This window comes from Tamandua tetradactyla, chromosome 2 (assembly GCF_023851605.1).
Source record: "Tamandua tetradactyla isolate mTamTet1 chromosome 2, mTamTet1.pri, whole genome shotgun sequence".
Lineage (NCBI taxonomy): Eukaryota > Metazoa > Chordata > Mammalia > Pilosa > Myrmecophagidae > Tamandua > Tamandua tetradactyla.
Window position 1 is genome coordinate 36407228 of NC_135328.1, and position 24163 is coordinate 36431390.

At 35.1% G+C, this 24163-nt stretch overlaps 1 protein-coding gene across 1 annotated transcript in view; it reads left to right on the forward strand.

Moving 5' to 3' along the window:
• Window positions 1–350: 350 nt before the first annotated feature.
• C5 (complement C5) overlaps window positions 351–24163 on the forward strand; it is a 115577-nt gene continuing 91764 nt past the window's right edge. The window contains exons 1-6 of the mRNA XM_077143278.1: window positions 351–609; window positions 4564–4756; window positions 7144–7306; window positions 11716–11786; window positions 14720–14811; window positions 16897–16979. Coding sequence (XP_076999393.1) covers window positions 545–609; window positions 4564–4756; window positions 7144–7306; window positions 11716–11786; window positions 14720–14811; window positions 16897–16979 — 667 coding nt within the window. The 5' untranslated portion in view covers window positions 351–544. The remainder of the gene's footprint in view (window positions 610–4563; window positions 4757–7143; window positions 7307–11715; window positions 11787–14719; window positions 14812–16896; window positions 16980–24163) is intronic.

The following is a 24163-nucleotide window of genomic DNA, read 5'->3' on the forward strand; positions in this document are numbered from 1 at the left end:
AGGAAAAGGAGTAAATAATTTTTCTAGTGAACATAAAATATAAAAATAAAATTTATTTAAAATCATAATGATAAAATTTTATGTCTTTCTAAATTAATTACTAGACAGTTTTAGGAAGCCTTCTTTTCTAGAATTTAAAACTATGAAAATCATCACTAAAGAGCATGAGTTTTTTTTAAAAAAAGAAGCATATTCTACGTCTGAATCAATGCAAATTTTGAATTAGTGGTATATGAGTTAATAGATAGTGGAGGAATCCATTTTCTACCCTGAAGTATTTAGTTATTTATTTCCTAGAGAATGATGCCCAGAGTTCTCAGCATGGCATTTTCATTGTCAATCGTAATCTTTCCTCTTCCTAATGTTCAGTTTCTTCTCCAGACTAGAAAAGACCAAGGAACAATTCCAAAGACACCCTTTGTCCCTCTTTCTGACATTAATAATTAACCAGAGGACTGAAAAACCAAATTCTCCAAGCTCAATCTACTTAACAGGAAAGTAACTTCAAGCTGGTTGTATAGATGGTTTACTACCACCTCCAGCCATGGACCTTTTGGGTATTCTTTGTTTTTTAGTCTTCCTGAGGACAAGCTGGGGACAGGAACAAACGTAAGTAAAACTACCAATCTTCATTTTTCAATGCATCTTAGTTGTGATGTGTGATAAAATAAATTTAACAGAATGTATTAACTTGAAAATTAACTTTTTACTTCTGAGAACACTAATTGAATAGTCTTATCTCTGAATAAGAAAGGTTTAGAAGCATTTTGATCTGATGAGTGGCTAACAACATGGCAGCTTTTATGGGGTTGTTAATTATAAACATTTAAATAAGTGATCATTCAAACTCCTCTTAAGAAACAAAATAAAATTCAAGATGACAAGCTTTCTTGGCATTTGCTGCTTATTTCTATTTAGTGCTTGGTTTTCTTTGTGTTTTTCATGGACTATACATAGTTAAGGAAGGAGTATTTGGGGGTTAATTCCAATACCATGATTTGAAAAGCAGTTAAGTAGCCACTTTACAATTTATGAGCTTATTCTTCATAATTTTTATATTATAATTAAAATATTGTACATTTAAAACCATATCTTAAAAATAGTGATCTCATATCTAGAAATAATATTTTAGTATTGAAAAAGAACTTGATATTATCTAACCAAACTTACTCATTTTATATATGAGGAAACTAAAGTCCAGACAGTGGAAGTGACTTGTTCAAAGTCATACAGCAAGGGTGCACGGGTGGTTCCGTGGTAGAATGCTCGCCTTCCATGCAGGAGACCCAAGTTCGAGTCCCAGACCATGTACTTCCCCCCCAAAAGTTATACAGCAAGAGAGAAACAAAAGCAGGACTCTCAGTTAAGCTCTCCTGTTTCCCACGTCAGTTTTTTTCCCATTTTGTCATACATTTAAACATATAAATATATGTAAAATATATTACAAATAGAAATATGTACTTTAAGATGTCATAAATTTATGGTGCTCTCCCATCCATAATCTTATTTATCTTGCTGTCCCAATCACTCCATTACCTTACGTAGTTTTTATTTATTCCTATTTGAAAGACTGTTAAGTAGCTGAAGCTTCAGGGAGATTGAGATTGAATGACTTCAAATTAGTTGTGAAACGAGGACTAGCACCTGAGTCTCAGGATTCTTGTCCAGAGTTATTCTAAATTCTTTCGGTTACTCTATACGGGCCCTTAATAAGCATTTCCTCACTTTCTGTGAAAAAGTGAGAATGTATGGTTTACAATATGAAAATCAATCATTCGATTAACTAATTAATTAATTCAATAATTATTTATTGAGCACCTATCCTGTAACAGGCATTGAGAATATAGCAGTCAATAACAGATAATTTCTAGAAAAAAGAAAAGATAATTCCTAGAGCTTGCGTTTTAGTGGAAGAAACCAATAATGAATGAGTGAACAAATGAATGCATGACTAAATAAGGTCAGGTATTTATTAGTGCTATGAAGAAAAATATAAATGAGAGTAAAAGGATAAAGAAATAATGGAGCACTATTCTCTGAGGAGGTTATACTCAGAGCTTGAAAGAAGTAAGGTAATTGGCCATGCATATATCTGAGGAAGGAATATTCAGATAGAGGGCAAAGTACAAATTTTGCATTTCTGCAAGTTCAGAGGCCTGACAGTTGTACTGCTATCAAAAGAAATTAATAAAAGTACACAATTCTTCATAGGGATAGATTGTTATACTGGTAAATTGGTAAGGATCAAAATCTGTATGAACAGTGGTTGTAGAACCATCTTTTAGAGACTCCCAACACTATTTTATGTTTCTCCATAACTACCACATACATGATTGAAAATTATGATAATACTAAAATGAAAAACATAAAACTTTTAAGAAAAATGAAACTAAAATAGCTTTTTTTCTAGATTTTCCTGATTGTAAAATACTCTTGAAAAATTCCATGTAGTACAGGAGTTGAATGTGTTAATTCTGGAAGCAGGCTGCTTAGGTTCAATTTTTACTTCTTTTGAGCAAGTTAATTAATAGTTTCTTCATCTGTAAAATGTGAGTAATAACAACTTCATCACAGAGTGGTTGTGTTTAGAATGGATCTAGCATATAGTAAGATTTCATTAAATTTGCCTTAACATCAAGGTTAATTAGTTTTTTATTTCATTTTCTGCTGTCCCCTGCACATGGAGAATTCAGGTGATGGCTGTAAATCTGGAGGGTTTTTTTTCCTCTTTTACAATTTGTCTGTGTGGTTCCAAATTAGTTGTCATATAAGAGAACTGTCAGCTCTTTAAAAGATTTAACTGCTTTCCAATTAATTTCACTGTTACTAAAGATTTACAATCTTTTAAAGACTTCTTAATGTCATATGTTGACAGAAGTCTGAAATAATTCTGCCAGACAGGGTGGAGGGTACATACCAGGCCTGTCTGGCCCCTGGAATTAGTCGATGACTAAGCTCTTTTAGGTTGAGACACGCTCCTTTAACCACAGATTCCCATATGCATTCAAAATGGATGCTTTTGCAATATAAACATATTTTTTAAAGTTTTCATTTAACGTAACAAACAAATCTCTTGGGGGAGGGGGAGTAGAAACTGTTCTCTCTTGTTCACTTTTGTATTTCAAAAACCTATATAGATTCACCTCCACCCTCATATAAATCACATGAAAAATAAAATCAAGGGAACAGTCTGTGAATGTAAATAAATCTTTGTCAAAGAAAAGCTGAGGTAGTTTTAAAATGTTATTAAAGTTTACTTGTGCAACAAATGATTCTTCAATCAGGCAGCACCAAACCGCAAGTGGAAAGGAGCACCATTAAGGGAGTAGAAAGACAGAGCTTTATATAGGGCAAACATGGAAGCAAGCAGGGAAATTGGCTGACATTTTTAGTTTCCATCTTACAAAGTGGGGAGCAGATACACATGGATTAGTGTGGTATGTCCATTCTGATATGCCATCTCTCCTGGACCAAAGTGGTTACTTATCTGCAGTTCTGTAGGGGACATTCCATTGTTTCATTTCCTCAGAAAGCACCTACAGGTCTATAGTTTTTCCCTTCTGAAAAAAAAAAAAATCCTTTTTATAAAGTGGTCCTTCCCAGCTATGCCCAGTACAAGCAGACGTTTTATTTTACTTAACAGCTTGTAACTTTGACCTCAACTTACACATAACTGTGTAATTTACTCTAAAAGACTGAGTATGAAGTCCTGTCTCATTCACTCACAAGCCATATGACCAATGGTCAGGTTAATGTCTCTGATCATCTGTAAAATAAGAATAATAGTTCCTACTTCATGGGCTTGTCATAAAGACTAAAAGAGTTATATGAAAAGGGCTAATTCTCTCAGATATATAACTGCTCAAATTACTCTTAGTTACTATCATTATAGCCATACAATTATTATGGGTTCCTGAAGGCTCTTCATCACCGCTTCCATCACCACATGCATCCCCCCCAGCTCATTTACATTATTTCTCATTATCCACTCACTATTATAACAAAATGCTTCTAATATACCTCCTTTCAAATAAGCTAGTGAAATTAATTAATCTTAACATTCATTGAGTATTAGACAAGCCAGGCACTTTCTTTTACATTTTCTCATTTAATTCTTACAACAGCTTGATAAAGTTATTTTCACAGGTAAGTTATTTTAGCCCAAGAGAGGGTTAGTGACTTAACCATGATCACTCAACTTGCAAAGAGCAGAACTGAAACTTAGTCACTGGTGCCTATGTTGCTTTTTCCTCATTGGGCAATACTGACCCTATTTACTCATTCTGGTCAACACCATTGGCTGCAGTTGCTCGTGGAAAGTGCTATTCCATTTCAAATGTAAGCGAAACCCCTCTATTACTCAGGTTGTAATTCCAAACTTAGTTTTCCCTGGAAATTATGCTGAGGTTATCATAGATCACAATAAATTTTGACAGAATAAAGCATTTTTAGATTGAGGAAATGTTGTCTATTTTAAACTGAGTCTCTCAAGAGAAAAATATCGGAATATAAGGAAATGTGTTATATAAAAATATTGATCTTTCTCTTTCCCTGTTTCAACAGATATGTCATTTCAGCATCAAAAGTATTCCGTGTCGGAGCATCTGAAAATATTGTAATTCAAGTTTATGGATACACGGAAGCATTTGATGCAACGATCTCTATTAAAAGTTACCCTGATAAAAAGTTTATTTACTCTTATGACAATGTTAATTTATCCCCAGAAAATAAATTCCAGAACTCTGCATTCTTAACAGTATGTATCTTTCCTTTAGTTTCTTTATACATACAGGATATTCTCAATAAAATATGTACAAGGTTTGAATATTGATAACATAGAAATTGAATAGTTTACAAAACTATACCACTATGTGATTATTAGGCTATCAGTCACTAAAGATAAGCAAGTGAACTAAATAATTCTAAATAGAAGGATTGTGTCTGCTTTTGAGCAATGTATGTGCATTTTACAGTTATAATTGGAAAAGAAAATTGTATTAAGGTGAAAATATTTGGAATGGAATTGAAAATACCTGCTTACTGAGAAAATTACACTTAAAAAGGAACAGAGAAATACGAATATGTATTTTGATTTGTAGTGCATTATCCCTAAAGCCATAGATGCTATTCAACATTCGTTTGTGTAAACGTCAATATTCTACAATTATAGCTTCCAAAAATAATAAAGTGATTGGTTACTAAAATGAGTGTCTCTCATTGACAACCTGCAGCTAATAGAAAGAACTAGAATTAAATGATTTTTTCTTTCTATTAAGACATTGTACTTTTGATTGGTTAGAAAAGTACTTATTACTTATTTATTATTAAAAATTCTGTTATTGAATTAGAAGTAAATTATCCATACCAAGTTACTGAATAAGCAGAACCAAAAATTGTCTGAAATTCTATCACAAATTCAAAAATAGAGAACTATAAAATTGAAAAATATCAGATATTATACTAGTATTTTTCTAAAATGAGTTCTTCATAAAGAAATTAAAATTTTATAAAGTGCTTAAAATTTGAGTTTCAGTAGCTTTGTTTAACTTTATTTTGTAAATTTGTCTTGATTTTATAATGATAAAAAGTCATAAGCAAAAGAAGTTTATATCTAGTTTTAGTTTGTATATATTTAATCAGCATTGTGATAAAAATTAATTTACATCAAAAATGCGACTTCTACAAAACCTATTTTCTTTGAAAGAAGATCTGTATATTGCTTGTTTGAGAAGCACTACTGATATAAACAAGCTGTAACTAAATGCAGGGGTTCTTTCATTAATAGTCTTGATGGTAAATGTTCCAATCCCTTAACAAATAGTTTTCATTTATTAGGCTTATTGAGAATTATAATTCTTTTCCCCGAACTGTTATTTTCAGTATGTACTCTCATATATAATGGGGCCTAGTAATTGTCAGTGTGGTAGACAGGAGCCACCTGTGACTGTTTATATTTAAATGTAAATGAATCAAATTAAATAAAAGTAAAAAATTCAGTCCCTCAGTCGCAGAAGCCACATTTCAAGTGTTCTCGGTAATCACATGTAACCAGTGGTGACTTTCTTGGACCACAAAGATGAAGAACATTCCCATCACCAAAGAAAGTTCTACTGGATAGTGCTGAGTTAGACAATTAATTGAAAAAGCGCATTAAGATGGGGAATCATAAAAATTGATGCATATTTTAAGGACTTAATTTTATCTTAACATTATAATGTCTATTGATTGACCAATTGCTAGATGTTGGGCCAAGGTCTTCTTTCATCATGGGTCCTTTGGCTGGAGTGTCAAATATTTATTTTATAAGTTATATCTTTAACAAATCATCTTTGTTTACAGTTTCTGTTTCTTTAAAGTGAAGAAAGAACTTAAAGACACTTGCAAAGCAATCTGAGGGCAGAATCTTGTTAGATTTTTTTTTTTTACTGTTTTCCCAATCTTTTATAGTAATCTCATATATCTAATTCCCGTAGCCCTTGGTTTTAGTGATTAACTCTTATTCCATGTTTCCAAAACCTCGGTTTTCTTTTTTGGGGGGAGGGGGGGTGCATGGTTCAGGAATCGAACCTAGGTCTCCCGCATAAAAGGTGAGCATTCTGCCACTGAACCGCAAAACTTAGGTTTTCATAGAAACACTTTTTATCTTTTATTATTTTTATGTATTAAATGTGCATATTATTTAATGTCAAGTAGATCATTACAACACATGCACAAATTGGAATGAATGCAGTTCAACCCAGGGGAACAGAAATGTGCATGTGAAATACAAAATGTCTTAAACATTAGTCAGGATGTTGTACCAAGAAAATGAAGAGCATGGGGTAATCCAGCAAGCTGATTAAGTGGCGGTTTATTAAGAGAGTTTCTATAGTAGTAGTTTAACTAAATGGATGTAAAATCTAGGGAACATGAAACCCAAAAAGACTTACTTGCTTAAAGTTAAATTTTGATTATGACATTAGGGCACTAAGGAGCTTGGGGGCAAATATTTATTTACTTATTCTACTTCCTGCACCACTTTTTAAATGACTGGAGATACATAATAATTTTTTTCTAATGAAATTACAGTGGTGTTTAGTAAGCTGGCTTGTTTTATTACCTTAAAATTCTTCAATTCTTTTTTGTTAACATTTTATTTTACAGATACAACCTAAACAATTGTCTGGAGGACAAAACCCAGTTTCATATGTATATTTGGACATTGTATCAAAGCATTTTTCAAAATCAAAAAAAATGCCAATAACCTATGACAATGGATTTCTCTTTGTTCATACAGACAAACCTATTTACACTCCACTGCAATCAGGTAGGGTCTTAAGAGGCTTCTTTCTCTGTAGCAAAACACTGTCAGTACGTTGTACAGTTTTTTAATACTTGAAATTAAGTGGAGACAGGTTTCCAGTTTGCTCAAAAGAGTTTCTGTTCCCAACGAATTTTACACTTATAAATGACATTTTAATTTTAAATTTATATGGAAATTGCTAACTGATTGCAAAATCAACAACTATATTATCTGCCTTAATAATAATTTCTAAGTGGAAAAAGCTTTTAAAATTGTGAAATGTCGGGTTGCATCTTATTCATTGAACAAATGTTAAGTCTTAATTGCAGATATAATTTTGGCAGTAAAAAAGTATTTTATTTTAGAGACATGCTCATTAAAAAATATTGTTGACTTTGGAGCTAATCCCCAAGTCCAGAGAACAAATCAAATTCTAGGGAATCAAAACAGATGTTTCAGCAAAGAATAAATTAGATTACAAAAATATGTGGATATTTATTTTCTAAGGAGAGCCACATAAGAAAATTTCTCTTGTAATATTGTTTCATATCCATGGTTAATTAGAGGGGAAAGGAAAGAATAGCCCTCCAAGCTCTGTGATTGAGGAATGACTAGAATTATTCCCAAGGAACCAAAAGTAAAATGCAGAGAAGTGTGAGTGCTGCCCAAATTTGTTAGTGTGATTACAAAACCTTCAGTTACCCCATTTTTCCCCTCTAGCCATCATTACCTTTTAAGCAATGATAGAATTATGAGAAAAGAGTACGTGGGGAGTGAGAAGTGATTTGGAGAGGTTATGTCGTTTCATTAGACTTTTCTGTTACAAGGCAGAGGGAAGGCGGAAAGACCATCTGGCTTTGTTGAAAAGCTTTGCACACAGTGGATACTTGCTAAATGCTGGTGAATGTTAATACTGGCAGTAGAGGGAAGGAACGGGGCTACACTATTACTGTTTAGCAGGAACATCTGTGTGATGGGCTCCGAAGGGAAAGACATAGAGAGGGTGGGAATACTGCTGTTATCTTGGACAGAATATCATTGCCAGAATATTGCCATCTCCTTAACTCCAAGAAGATGACTTGATATAAAAAGAAACAGTCTCTACCTGTTTGGGTTCTTATAAACATAACCATACCTAGAGACAAGCATATCTTCACCCTTGTCTTCCTGTATTAATAGATGCTTCATTAATTGAGTCCTGTTGACACTACCTAATATTTAGGGTATTTAGTCTTTGTCCAAAAAGGAGTCCAATGTCGAGGTCCAGGGGTCTTTCTTAACTATCAACTCTTTCCTTAAGAACAGTTTCATTTATTATGTCTCTATCAAAACTTTACTATAAGAAGATATAGTATCCTCAACAATTCTGGTCATAGAGAAAAGATAGATAACTTTCCTTTAAATAGGTTGACTCCTTAATGAACAGTAGTGAAATGTAGTGGTTAAAAGCAGATTCTGGAGACAGATTGCTGAGTTCAAATTCCACCTTGGGCTCTTATTAGCTTGACCCTGGAAGAGTTACTCAACCTCTCTGTACCCGCTTTTCTCACCTGTAAAATGGAGATTATTTTAGAACAAAGAACTTACCTAATAGGGTTTTTGTGAGCCTTAAATGAATTCATATATATGAAGCACTTAAAACAGTGCCTAGAACATAGGAAGCACTGAGAAAAAGTTTTCCATTATTATTTAACCTATGGAATAGCACAAAGTCTTATCTATAAAAAGGTAATCACTTAAAGGTGATTTTAAAAAATTGATTAAATCTTGCTATTTATAGCTCCAATGTCCTGTTTGACAAATTTAATCTGAGGGATTTTTAGTATAAACATCTTTAGGATAAAGGCTTAAACCTTCAAGGACTTACTGGGCAAAATCCTATTTCATGCAGTCTATCTCCTGCCTTCCTCCCCAGCCTTATTAGCCATCATGCTCCCACTCACCTGTGGACACCAGCCAACCCCACCTGTTTTCATTTCCTTTCTCACACCATCTTCCCATCCATATTAACATTGATGTAACATGCTGTTACCTTTGCTTGGTACATTTTTGCCTCTCCATTGCCTTAACTCCTACAACTCTAAAGTGTCACTGCAGTATCTCTCTTGAAGTCAATCTTCCCTGGTCTTCCCAACACTTCTGTATTAGTTTGCAAGCTACCAGAATGTGATATACCAGACCTGGAATGGCCTTTGGAAAGGGGAATTTAATAAGTTATAAGTTTATAGTTCTAAGCCTATAAAAATGCCCAGACGAAGGCATCCAGTAAAAGAAACCTTAATTCAAGGAGGGCCAATGGGTCAGGAACACCTCTGTCAGCTGGGTAGTCACATGGCTGGCATCTGCTGGTCCCTCCTGGGCTTCATTGCTTTCAGCCTCTGTTCTTGTGGGGGTTCCTCACTTTACTTCTCCAGGGCTGGCTTTCATCTCTTGGCTTCCTTAGCTCTCGGCAAGTTCTGGCTTGATTAACATCTCATGGCAACATCTGTTGGGTTCCAACATCTCATGTCAACGTCTGCTGGGCTCCAAGCATCTCCAAACATCCATGGCTCTGTTCTCTGCCTGTCAGCTCTGCTCTGAAATTTCTTTTGGCTGTCTCCAAAATATTTTCTCTTTTAAAGGACTCCAGTAAATCGAGACACACACTGAATGGATGGAATCACATCTCCGTGTAATCAAAACGTCACACCCACACGTGTCTAAATCAAAAGTTTCTGCCCTACAGTATTGAATTAGGATTAAAAGAAATAGCTTTTAATCAGGATTAAAACATTGCTTTTCTGGAGTAGATAATAGATTCAAATACACTCTTATGATAGCAAGCAGGTGTCCTTTGAAACTCTTCATATCTTTTGGAATTTTACATATGCTTGTGCAAGTATGTGTTTTCCTCTTTTCTCTACTTAGTTAAATTTGTCTTACCACTTTTTCCCAGTGTCTAGAATAGTGCCAAGCACATGGAAAACACTCAATAAATATTTTTAAATTAATAAGCCATATATATAAATATTTTTAATTAATAAGCCATATCTTTGGTACAGAACATTTGACTAAATCTTGTTGTGAAGACAGAATTAATTTTCTAACCCAAACAGAAGCTAAAGAGTTATTAAAGAGTTAGTGACTAAAGAGATCATAGAAATAGTGATTATATTATAAAAGTTATAAACATTTATCGATTACTTATTTGTGCTGGGCTCTGTCTCATTTAGTTCTCACAACAACTCTATGAAGCAGAAACTAGTATTTGTGTTTTACAGATGAGGTGATTAAGGTTTAGAGGGGTTAAGTATCCTGCTCAGGGTCGCACCAGGAAGTGCAGAGGCAGGCGTGAAACCAATGTTTTTGACACCAGAGCTCTTAATCATTATGGCCTACCGCCTCAGGCAGCGTCTCAGCATGCTCAGGCCTGGACTGGGTGTGTCCATAAGGCAACAGGAAGGATTTGAAGTGGGCCTCGAGGGTAAGAAGAGTGAGGAATGTAGAGGATTTGCTTTTGTCTTTTGGTTTTAGGGAAACCAGGTTTAGAGAGTTTAATAAGACTTCTTGTGTAAGCTTTGCATATTACTGCCTCTTTAAAAGAAATTGAATTTATGGTGCTAGTTCTATTTAGTTTGCGGGTGAAGTTTTCATCATGAAATGATTTGAGCACCAATAAAACCTTAGAGAAATTACATTATGCCGTTCATTGGCAGGAACTAGATCAGCTTGTCTTTAAAACAGCTATGATTTAAAGGCTAAACAGATGCTTTTGCTTAAAAAGTTGGGTAAGGATGTATTAACTGATTGAAAGAAATGGAAGAAAACTAACAGTTATTGGAGTCTCTACTACTTACTCTTAAAACAATAAGAGAACAGTTTTAGAATCTGGCTCAATATATTTAACAAAGCCGCAATCATAACTGGCCATATCAAGTATAAAAACTAATTTGAGGCCTTGTGGTTTTCATAAGTAGAGGAGTGTGTGATGTCTGAATTAAATACAGTAATTTCCCATTAAAGCCGTCAAGTCTAGTTTGAGATAATATATCATGTACCTGTGCAACCATATCGTAGATATCAGTATTTTGCTATTATGAAATTATTGATAAACAGTGGGCTAATTACAGGTATTCCTAACTTTTTACTATGAGTGTATGCCTCAAAAGTTGTACGCAAATATATTCTCATAAAGAATAAAGTGAACTGTACTTTAAATCACTAGAAGTGGTAGCTATTTAAAGGAATCCAAGAGGATTTTCTTTAAAAGAAAAGAATCTTTTGTAATGTATATGTCTGCAAATTAACTTTTTCTTTTTTTAAATATGGACTTTTTGAGTATATATATTGTACATTGATTTTTTGTGGGACTTATCTCTTTTAAGAATAGTTGTTTTTAAACTCAAATTACTCTTGTGTTTAGCAGTTTGTAATGATGTCAATTTCTCTTACAGTAAAGGTTAGAGTTTATTCATTGGATGATAACTTGAAGCCAGCCAAAAGAGAAACTGTCTTAACTTTCACAGTAAGTATGTTATTTATTTAAATAATAATTTAACTCATTTTCAGAACAAAAAAAAAATTCATCATTCCATACCTCATTCAATGTTCCATAAATGGTTACTGAATACCTACTGTGAGTACTGCGATGTAGGTCTTGACCTCTACAACAGACAAATGTGAAAAACTCTTGAAAATTAAATCTCAACAAGTTGAAAGATTTTGAGTGAAATCATATAATTACATCCTTGGCAACTTCTCTTTTATAGAATATAAATCAATCACTAAGAAATAATTTAATATCTTTTATGTACAAGTTTTTTATTTGTACAATTCTAGATAAAGAATTATGATCCATAGTACTAGCACTTAAGGAAATTTAGTAACTAATAGATCAAAATGTGAAAAGTAATGTCAAACCATGAGGTAAATATTAGGAATCAACCATTTATCAAAAATGATACATAACAGATGGTATATAATAAATTTCCAGAGTCTTACCCAGTTTACATCACACTCCTACAAAATTTTCATGGAGAAATTAAATACTAAATTAATCATTACTGTCTCACCTGTTGCCAGGAGGTATGTTAATATTTCTTCACTGCAGGCTGTGGCACATTTTCTCCTACTCAGAAAGAAAAAAAAAAAGAATGCAAATTAAACAGAGTGATATGGGGGTAACTTTGAATCCTTCCTAACTTAAAAAAATAATAAACCTTTCACAAATTTTAATATCTAGTGATTTTGTAATAAATTACTTGCTAACTAACAGAGTGTCCCAGGAATTCAGAAAAGAGAGAAATCACAGAGGCTAAAGGAGGCTTCAAGGAAGAGGTGGGATTGAAGGGTCTGGAACAATGAGCAGAATTTAGAGATGTGGACAAGTGGGAAGATTTCTAGAAAAGGAATGAAAGTCAACAGCCAGTACAATAAGACAAAAAGAAAATAACTTGATTCAAGAGAGAAGGCATTTTTGAGAAATGGAAGGATAATTAAGATTCTAAAAGTTAGACTAAGGCCCGAGTTGGATAACTACACATAGAAGTTAAGACATCACATGGCAGACTGTAGGGAACCACTGTAGATTTAAAGCCAGAGATTCATGCAAGGATGGAAGCGATATCTCAGGCAAATTTGTGGCAATGAGCGTTGTTTGTGGAAAGTGTAGCATAAGGAAAACCCACTTGGGGCTACTGCAGAAAACTAGATGCAGGAAGAGGCAGTGTGGGATCGACAATAGGAGGATACAGAGAGACACCTCAGATTGCCTGAGTGAGGGGGTGAGAAGAGAAAGCAGGCAAGAGTGGCATTAACAGAAATGAGGAAGCTCCTTTACAGGAGTGAAGATAAATGGTAGACCCCAATGCAGATTTACAAGTTTATAACCTTGGGTCTGCACATGTCGGGTTATCTTAAAACAGGGTTCAACATGCTCTGAATGTTTTCCTTTGGAACTCAGGATTTGAATTTAGGACAATAGATACGCATGTATAAATAGATCCTAGAGAACAAAACCATACCAGAGTACAAACCAAGCAAATTATACAGTAGGAAAAATGACACATGAGCTCAGAGGGAAGATGAAATGGGTATAAGGGTGAGGAGCTGATGTAATTCTTTTCTGGAATGGAATAGGGAAAGGACACAGGAAACAAGCTGGATCTTGATAAAAGGAATAGACATAGTTTTGTTGTTTTGAAGAACATGTCAAGTAAGAAATAGTGTGGATTAAGGTACAGAGGAAGGAAAAAGTAAGAAATGAGGATAATAAATGAATGGACTGGCTGATACAGAGGTCTGGAAGAGAACTAAGGAGAGGCAGTATCAGCTAGAATGCCCTTTTTCTGTCCGTGTTCTGTACGACATGTGGACAGGTGGTCTTTATCCCATCTCCTACCGCTCTCTGAGGTTGAACTGAATGATGCAGAATCCTGGCGCCATGCTAGGAAGAATGTCTCTTAAGAGATTGATTGAGGAACCAGTGTGTAGGAAGTACCCTAAAAATAGTACCTAAAAGAGGTCATCTTAGAAGCATTGTGCATGATGGACATCAGGTATGAAGAACAGCTAGGAAGATATTTGGCTATTATTCTAATTCTTGTTTGAAATAGGCGGTTGTAACTAAAGAAAAAAAAATACCCTAAAATTCCAACTGTGAACTTCTCCATCATGGCAAATGGCATTATGTTTCTGATTAAGGCTAAAATCAACTTCGACATGTAGTCTAAAGACCAAAGGAAGTCCAAACTTCATCTAAATAATGCTCTAACCCAAACAAAAAATGAAGTTTATGAGGAAGATTTATGAGAACTTTCAAGATTGTTTAGCCATTTCAAATGTTTTATCAAGGTCAAAATGTCCATACTGCACATTCATAAAATGTCTACTAAGAAATACATTTTAAGCGTATTCACTTTGGAAAGCTCCAATGAACATATATAAAATTTAGATTCTGGTGTGTATAAAGCCCACTAAGTTCACATTTGGTTAATAATATGTTTTGTTTACATTTTGATAAATATATTTTTTAAGTTTGCAATAGAGAGTTGAGCCTCTTCTAGATAATCAAGACTAGGATATCTGGATACTGATGTAACGTATTTTTTTGGGGCGGGGTGGGGTGCATGGTCCAGGAATCGAACCCGAGTCTCCCACATGGAAGGCATGCATTCTCACCACTAAACTACCCAATGTGGTGTATTTTTAGATATACTTTTTTCCTTTTTTTCTATTTTTGCTGAGGCAGGAGATGGGGGAGTTTCTGAAAAGGGAGGAGAGTGGCTTCAATGAACCATATTTGTCTTCCACAACATTTAAATGATCTTCCTCTTTCATATTTAATTTGAAAACATGCTTATTTGTCTGTAAATATTTCTGTAGATCAAACATCATATAATCAGTTACATTTTTAAAATGCTATCTCTGTGCATTGAGATTGTCTGTTTTTATTTAAAGGATCCTGAAGGATCAGAAGTTGACATAGTAGAAGAAAATGATTACACTGGAATTATCTCTTTTCCGGACTTCAAGATTCCATCTAATCCCAAGTATTTTGAAGTATTTGTTAAATTATGTTTTCTCTAATAAGCACACCTGGAACTTGGTTGTGAAGCAGATAATGGGTAAAATGGAACCAGCTAGTGTTACCAAATGATGTCACTGTAAAAAAAAAGAAAGTGTGGATATGTAAAATCTTTTTAAGTCTACTGAGAGGGTAGGCTCAGTTCCTGCCCCCCTCCCAAAAATTACTTCTCATCATTCCTCTTTACATATAGAAGTAAAAATTGAGAATAGGCAAAAATAGTTCCTAAACTGTTGTTTTTTTTAAATCAAAACTATCAACTGTCCCACTCCTCAAGGACTCTAATATTAGACTGTCAGCCTGAAAGGTTGGTGGGCTCCATCACTCATTCTGAGTGGTATGAAATATTGGTCTTTAATCTTTCTCTGTATAGACCACCCAAAACCAGAATCCAAGAGAGACGAGGTTCCCAGGGCCATTTGTTCCAGTTGTCCTCATGTTAAAGATTTAAGAACATGTTTAAACAATTCAATATAATAAATATTTAGGAACCACATTCCTGATATGCGCAGAACACTGTGGGAGTGAAAGATGCAAAACAGAAATGAAGAATCCACAGTCTCTGCCTTCGAGGAACTTAGAGCAGGACAACTAAATGCACCTGTAAATGGTTGCAATACAACGTAGAGCAAAACCTTTTTATGTTCATTTTTGTTCTGTTGTCCAGAAGGAGATTTGCAGTGAATTCATTATACTGAAAGTTTTTTTAGAAATTCCAGTAAAATTGGGAAATTCAATAATTTGTACACTTTTTAATGTATAGAATTCCCTGAAAATACTACATGCCCTGTAGTACAGAAATGAACCTATTATTTTTATTACTATTATTATTTCTCCAGCTTCATCTTGTGTCAACAGCTCGCCCTGTGGCAGGTTAAGCTTCAGTTGTGGTAGCCGATCATGACAGGGACTCTTCCATTTCAAAATCTCCTCCTTACTTTGTGTGCTCTGTGTTGCCTCTCACGGGGCTATCTTCTCCATTCTTCAGGATTCTATTCAAAGAGCCCGTCCCTGGATGTAGGATATAGTGTAGTCCCTTCCTTCCTTTCCCCTCTACCTCAATACCTTGTTTATTCCCTTCATAATGCTTATCTCAGTTTTTAATTATTTATTTATTCTTTTACTTGCCTTTTTATTCCTCACTAGCCTGTAAACTCCTTGAGGGCAGGGGTCTCATCCTTCTTGCTCACTGTGGCATTTCTGGCACTTTGCAAAATGCCTTCAACATAACGAGCACTTGGTAAACATTCACTGGATTGATGATGGTGGTGATAATAATAACCATAATAATAATGTTGATTGCATAACCAACTTGTAAGGAAGATATTATTTTCCCATTTTATTAATGTGGTTAAGTGAATTACCCAAGACTAAGCTTCTATTAATGGTGAAGTGGAAATATGAATTCTCGTGGACTATCGGCTCTAAGAGATAGTGACTGTTCTAGCTTGTTCATTTTTGATCTCCCAGTGCTTAGTAAACATATTTAAATGGAAGTTGTTAATGAAACCCAGGTTTTATTTTTCTCTTTAAATCACGCTGTATCTCCCCAAATAATTTCATATCATGATTGATGCATTAGGTGTGAATTCTATCATCTACATAGGCTTGACCTGTATTATATGTTTCTAAAAATATTATTATGGATTTTTTTTCTTGCTGTGTTATAGATTTAGTATTATGTTAGTATAAATTAAACTCCAGGATTAATTAAGTTGTTCAGTATCATAACTTCATTAAATCAAGACCAATAAACTGTCATTCTAAAAGGCTGGTGGGTTCCATCACTGATTCTGAGTGGTATGAAATATTAAAATATTTGGAAAAATAACTCAGCATTGAAAAACTAATTACTAAACAATTTCTGTTATTCTGGAAATGCTCGATTATTTCTATTTATTACTTTAAAACCTGTCCCAAATAAGATACATTACTTAAGCTATGTACGTCTTTACATTTTCCTCTTTAAAAGAGGAATTGATTAGATTTTTCCTATGTGAATTAAAAATATATTTTGACATCTGCAATTTTTAATATTTTGCTTCCATAGATACGGTGTGTGGACAATTCAAGCTAAATATAAAGAAGATTTTTCAACAACTGGAACCACATATTTTGAAGTTAAAGAATATGGTAATTTCTGATAATTATGTTTCCTATAAAACTGTTAATGTTTTTGCAATAATTGCTTTCATTAACATACTTATTTTAAAAGCATTCCTACCCAAAGTTGAGGAAGCTTGCTGGTATGATTAGAACTTTTGGCGGGGGGGGGCATGATTTAAAAAAACTTTTTATTGTGAAATATGTTATATATACAAAAAAGCAATAAATTTCAAAGTATATTGTAACAAGTAGTTATAGAACAGATTTTCAGAGTTTGGTATAAGTTAAAGTTTCACAATTTTAGGTGTTTTTTTCTAGCTGCTCCAAGACACTGGAGACGTAAAGAAATGTCTATGTAATGATTCAGCATTCATACTCATTTGTTACATCCTGTCTTCTCTGTTGTAACTCCTCTTTCTCCTTTGATCGTTCTCCCGATCTTTAGGGGTATTTGGGCTATGCCCATTGTATCTTTTTCATGTTGGAAAGGGGCGTCGATAGTATGAAACTAGGGGGATGGAACTAGTTGATGTTCTTGGAGAGGTGGCCCCTCTGAGTTTCAGAATTTTACCTGGCCTAGGAATCCTTCTGGAGGTTGTAGTTTTCTGGAAACTAATCTTAATGTGTGAAACTTTTTTGTAGAATCTTATTTACAGCTCTAGGTTTAGGGTTAACAGGAATGGTTTGGGTTAGGGTTTGGAAAACTGTGGTAATTAGCAATATCTAGCTGAAGTTTGCATAAGAATAGCTTCTTGGATAGCCTCTTGACTCTGTTTGAGGCATGATGATTTGAATGCCTGTGTTCTAGTTTCCGCATCTCCCTGTTAACCCTTAAGCAAGCGTATCAGCCTTTCTGGATTATGTTCTTCCTCATAGAGCCAGAAAAGACCTAGTCTTCTGAGGAGCTTGGTTAGTTAAGGTCCTTCCAGAACTATGATTTTAGGAAAATCTTAAGCAATCAGATATGAGGTGAGTGGAACCCAGTAATGATTTACTCACGTTCTTATAAGCCAAACAGTGTCAGTATAAGGGCAAAACCTAGTCCAATGCTGTTTTTTCTTTATGGGTCGAAAATTCCTGTTATATTTTTTTGGGAAGTTTAATATATTTCCCTTTTGAAATTAATCATATTGAAGGGACTAATAACATATAAATATTGTAATCGTCCCATTTCCCATAGTCATTTACTAGAGTATTTGTAAGCTCTGTTAACAAATGAAATGCTCTATTTGAAGCCATTTTTTACACCCTTAGGAGACTCATAATGATATTGAGAAGAATAAATACACAAACTTTAACAAGTAACAAGCAAAACAATGATAAACAAATTTGTTATAACGAAACTCAACTAATACAGGCTTTTAATAAAATATAATCTGACCCAAGCACTCTTCCTGCAAGTGTTTTTACTACTTCCTGTATATACCCAGAATTCATCCACCTCTTACTATCTGCCTCCATCCATATTCATGTCATTACTAGGTGGCCCCCATCTGGACTACTGCAAAAGCCTCCTAACTGAAAAAAAAAACAAAACACAAAAAAACCTCCTAACTGTGTCTCTTCTTCCAAGCAATTATTCCTTGGTAGTGGCCAAAATAACCTTGAAATGCAAATCTGATTGTGCTATTTCACTATTGAAAAGTCCTCAGTAGCCCCCTATTCTTTTTTATAATAAAAATCAATGTCCTAATTTTGATCTCAACTCTATCTACCTACTCTTTAGCTTCAGTTTATACCACTCTCCACTTCACTTTCACCTCATTTAAAGGAGGTAAGGTGGAGAGTTTTGCACATGATGTCCCATCTGCCCAGAACACCTTTCACTTTCCTCATTGTCTAGCCACCTCCTATTTGTATTCCAAGTCTATGTTTAAAAGCCAGTTCTTTAGGGAAGATTACCCTGAATTCCCTTTCTTGGGTAAGATCCCTTGCACATCCAGTTTTCACACCATAGGTTTTAGGTGTTTGTGTGATTATTTAATGACAGGAATGCAGCCCAAAGTAGCAGATTTCTTTGCTCTATTACCTCAGCCTTCATCATCTAGATCACACATGAACCACATATCTGAAGCCAACTGTCTCATCTACTCTTATGTATCAGTCTTCTCCACAATATCAGATTCACCTCGACACCTATTTTTTAATTAACTGTTATGCAGGTTAACAGAATTAGAATCCATAAACCCCACTACACTGAGTTACTTTAAAGAGAAGACAGTGACATTTGGATAAATTAAATTGCTTTGTCTTGGGCAATCAAAATACTAAAGAGATAGAAAAAATCTAGAATTTCCTCTTTTTTTTGCCCAAATTTTTACTTTTTAAAACGTTCTTTCTTATAGTGAACTATAAACACTCTCTTCCTCACTAAAGTCAGAGTTTGATGCTGGCATTTTGGGCACTGGATGAACTAGACAAAAAAGGGAAATATAAATAAGCAAGAACTTTCCTTTTCTATTTTCATTTTTATTCAATAAAAGTTTGCTGAGCACAAACAATACTTAAGACATATGAGAAGGGTGAGAGGGAGATATACAAAGATAGGCAAACAGTAGTCTTTTTTGCTATAGTTTTCAAGGAGCCCATACTCCAGGGGAGAAAATAATAATTTGTCTAAAAAGAATGAGTAATATAAAATCCTGGCTATAATAAATACTGTCATCAAAGTATAAGCAAAATAGGGAGGAGGGGCCAAGATGGCGGCTTAGCAATATGCGCGTTTTAGTTCGTCCCCCAGGACAACTACTAAATAACCAGAAACAGTACAGAACAGCTCCTGGAGCCATGATAGTGACCAGACACACAGCGTACCCCAGTCTGGACCAGCTGGACCAGCTGCGAGTCTCCGGAACAGTGAGCTCCCCAAGCCGCGGCGCCCAGCGCCGCTCCCCCACAGGCGGCTTCCCAGAGGGAAAAAGAGACTCTAACAGTAGCAGGGACTGAGTCCAACCAAACACCAACTGTGGCATTAATAAACAAATTCTGATTACTAAAAATAGGCCCCCAGCTCAGGCGAAACTGGTCAAGGCGGAGGTCGTTTATTGGGCTAACCGAAAAAAGAGGAAAGGGGATGAAACAGGTTTTTGTGGCTGTTTCTACGGAGGCTTGGCTGCCTCTGGATTCATTGGCGGGATTACACAGGCTACAGCGGCCCCAGGAATAGGCAGAAACAGACTGCTTTCAGGGCTACCTCCCACGTGTGCCTTCCCCAGGAGAGGGGTGAAGCCCAACTTAGGTGAAATCCCTCTCTCAAGGAATTCAGACCCCAGGGCTTGGCAATTTGAAGCCATTAACCACCCTACAACCTCTCCTCTGTCTCCACCACGCCCCCAGCAGGGAGAGCCTTCCAAAGTTAAAGGAGCCACAACATCTTTTGCTGGTGGGACCCGCAGACAGACAAGCACCACATACTGGGCAGGATAAGAAAAACAGAGCCCAGAGACTTCACAGGAAAGTCTTTCAACCTGCTGGGTCTCAACCTCAGGGAAAACTGACGCAGGTGACTCCTTCCTCCTGATAGGAGGCCAGTTTAGTCCCGGAAAACCCAGCTGGAGTCTGTAATACCTATGTAGACTCTCCTAAGGGTGGAGAGCGAAAAGGCACCTTACAAGCAGAAAAAGAAACAAGAAAACAAGAACTGAAAAATTACCCTCTGTTAAACAAAAATTAAGCTAGAGGCCCAGAAAAAGCTGAACTGAAGGTCAAAGAACAGATAGACAACAAACTCACCTAGCAAGAAAACCCTAGATAAGATAAGTGAAAGCAATCTCCAGAATAAACTAATTAAGGCAATTAAATGTCTAGATGCCAGCAAAAAATAACAAGTCACACCAGGAAAATTGAAGATATGGCCCAGTCAAAGGAACAAACCAATAGTTCAAATGAGATACAGGAGCTGAAACAACTAATTCAGAATATACGAACAGAAATGGAAAACCTCATCAAAAACCAAATCAATGAATTGAGGGAGGACATGAAGAAGGCAAGGAATGAACAAAAAGAAGAAATGTAAAGTCTGAAAAAACAAATCACAGAACTTATGGGAATGAAAGATACAGTAGAAGAGATGAAAAAAACAATGGAAACCTACAATGGTAGATTTAAAGAGACAGAGGTTAGGTTTAGTGAACTGGAGGCTGGAACATCTGAAATCCAAAAAGAAACAGAAACTATAGGGAAAAGAATGGAAAAATATGAGCAGGGACTCAGGGAATTGAATGATAATATGAAGCACACAAATATACGTGTTGTGGGTATCCCAGAAGGAGAAGAGAAGGGAAAAGGAGGAGAAAAACTAATGGAAGAAATTATCACTGAAAATTTCCCAACTCTTATGAAAGACCTAAAATTACAGATCCAAGAAGTGCAGCGCACCCCAAAGAGATTAGACACAAATAGGTGTTCCCCAAGACACTTACTAGTCAGAATGTCAGAGGTCAAAGAGAAAGAGAGGATCTTGAAAGCAGCAAGAGAAAAGCAATCTATCACATACAAGGGAAACCCAATAAGACTATGTGTAGATTTCTCAGCACAAACCATGGAGGCAAGAAGACAGTGGGATGATATATTTAAATTACTAAAAGACAAAAACTGCCAACCAAGAATTCTATATCCAGCAAAATTGTCCTTCAAAAATGAGGGAGAAATTAAAACATTTTCAGACAAAAAGTCACTGAGAGAATTTGTGACCAAGAGACCAGCTCTGCAAGAAATACTAAAGGGAGCACTAGAGACAGATACAAAAAAACAGAAGAGAGAGGTGTGGAGAAGAGTGTAGAAAGAAGGAAATTAGATATGACATATAAAATACAAAACACAAAATGGTAGAGGAAAGTATTACCCAAACAGTAATAACACTAAGTGTTAATGGACTGAACTCCCCAATCAAAAGACATAGACTGGCGGAATGGATTAAAAAACAGGATCCTTCTATATGCTGTCTACAGGAAACAGATCTTAGACCCAAAGATAAACATAGGTTGAAAGTGAAAGGTTGGGAAAAGATATTCCATGCAAATAACAACTAGAAAAGAGCAGGAGTAGCTATACTAATATCCAACAAATTAGACTTCAAATGTAAAACAGTTAAAAGAGACAAAGAAGGATACTATCTACTAATAAAAGGAACAATTCAACAATAAGACATAACAATCATAAATATTTATGCACCGAACCAGAATGCCCCAAAATACGTGAGCCATACACTGCAAATACTGAAAAGGGAAATAGACACATCTACCATAATAGTTGGAGACTTCAATTCCCCACTCTCATCAATGGACAGAACATCTAGACAGAGGATCAATAAAGAAAGAGAATTTGAATATTACAATAAATGAGCTAGACTTAACAGACATTTATAGGACATAACACCCCACAACAGCAGGATACACCTTTTTCTCAAGTGCTCATGGATCATTCTCAAAGATAGACCATATACTGGGTCATAAAGCAAGTCTCAACAAATTTAAAAAGACTGAAATCATACACAACACTTTCTCAGATCATAAAGGAATGAAGTTGGAAATCAATAATAGGCAGAGTGCCAGAAAATTCACAAATACGTGGAGGCTCAACAACACACTCTTAAACAACCAGTGGGTCAAGGAAGAAATTACAAGAGAATTCAGTAAATATCTCGAGGTGAATGAAAATGAAAACACAACATATCAAAACTTATGGGACGCAGCAAAGGCAGTGCTAAGAGGGAAATTTATTGCCCTAAATGCCTATATCAAAAAAGAAGAAAGGGTAAAAATTCGGGAATTAACTGTCCACTTGGAAGAACTGGAGAAAGAACAGCAAACTAACCCCAAAGCAAGCAAAAGGAAAGAAATAACAAAGATTAGAGCAGAAATAAATGAAATTGAGAACATGAAAACAATAGAGAAAATCAATAAGACCAGAAGTTGGTTCTATGAGAAAATCAATAAGATTGATGGGCCCTTAGCAAGACTGACAAAAAGAAGAAGAGAAAGGATGCAAATAAATAAGATCAGAAATGGAAGAGGAGACATAACCACTGAACTCACAGAAATAAAGGAGGTAATAACAGGATACTATGAACAACTTTATGCTAATAAATATAACAATGTAGATGAAATGGACAACTTCCTAGAAAGGCATGAACAACCAACGTTGACTCAAGAAGAAATAGATGACCTCAACAAACCAATCACAAGTAAAGAAATTGAATCAGTCATTAAAAAGCTTCCCAAAAAGAAAAGTCCAGGACCAGACGGCTTCACATGTGAATTCTACCAAACATTCTAGAAAGAATTAGTACCAACCCTGCTCAAACTCTTCAAAAAAATTGAAGTGGAGGGAAAGCTACCTAATTTATTCTATGAAGCCAACATCACCCTCATACCAAAACCAGGCAAAGATATTACAAAAAAAGAAAACTACAGACCAATCTCTCTAATGAATATAGATGCAAAAATCCTCAACAAAATTCTAGCAAATCAAATCCAGCAACACATTAAAAGAATTATACATCATGACCAAGTAGGATTCATCCCAGGTATGCAAGGATGGTTCAACATAAGAAAATCAATTAATGTAATACACCATATCAACAAATCAAAGCAGAAAAAATCACATGATTATCTCAATTGATGCAGAGAAGGCATTTGACAAAATTCAACATCCTTTCCTGTTGAAAACACTTCAAAGGATAGGAATACAAGGGAACTTCCTTAAAATGATAAAGGGAATATATGAAAAACCCACAGCTAATATCATCCTCAATGGGGAAAAATTGAAAACTTTCCCCCTAAGATCAGGAAGAATTCACATGTGAATTCTACCAAACATTCTAGAAAGAATTAGTACCAACCCTGCTCAAACTCTTCAAAAAAATTGAAGTGGAGGGAAAGCTACCTAATTCATTCTATGAAGCCAACATCACCCTCATACCACTATCACCACTGTTATTCAACATCGTGTTGGAAGTTCTAGCCAGAGCAATTAGGCAAGAAAACAAAATACAAGGCATCAAAATTGGAAAGGAAGAAGTAAAACTATCACTGTTTGCAGATGATATGATACTATATGTCGAAAACCCTGAAAAATCCACAGCAAAACTACTAGAGCTAATAAACGAGTACAGCAAAGTGGCAGGTTACAAGATCAACATTCAAAAATCTGTAGTGTTTCTATACACTAGCAATGAACAAGCTGAGGGGGAAATCAAGAGATGAATTCCA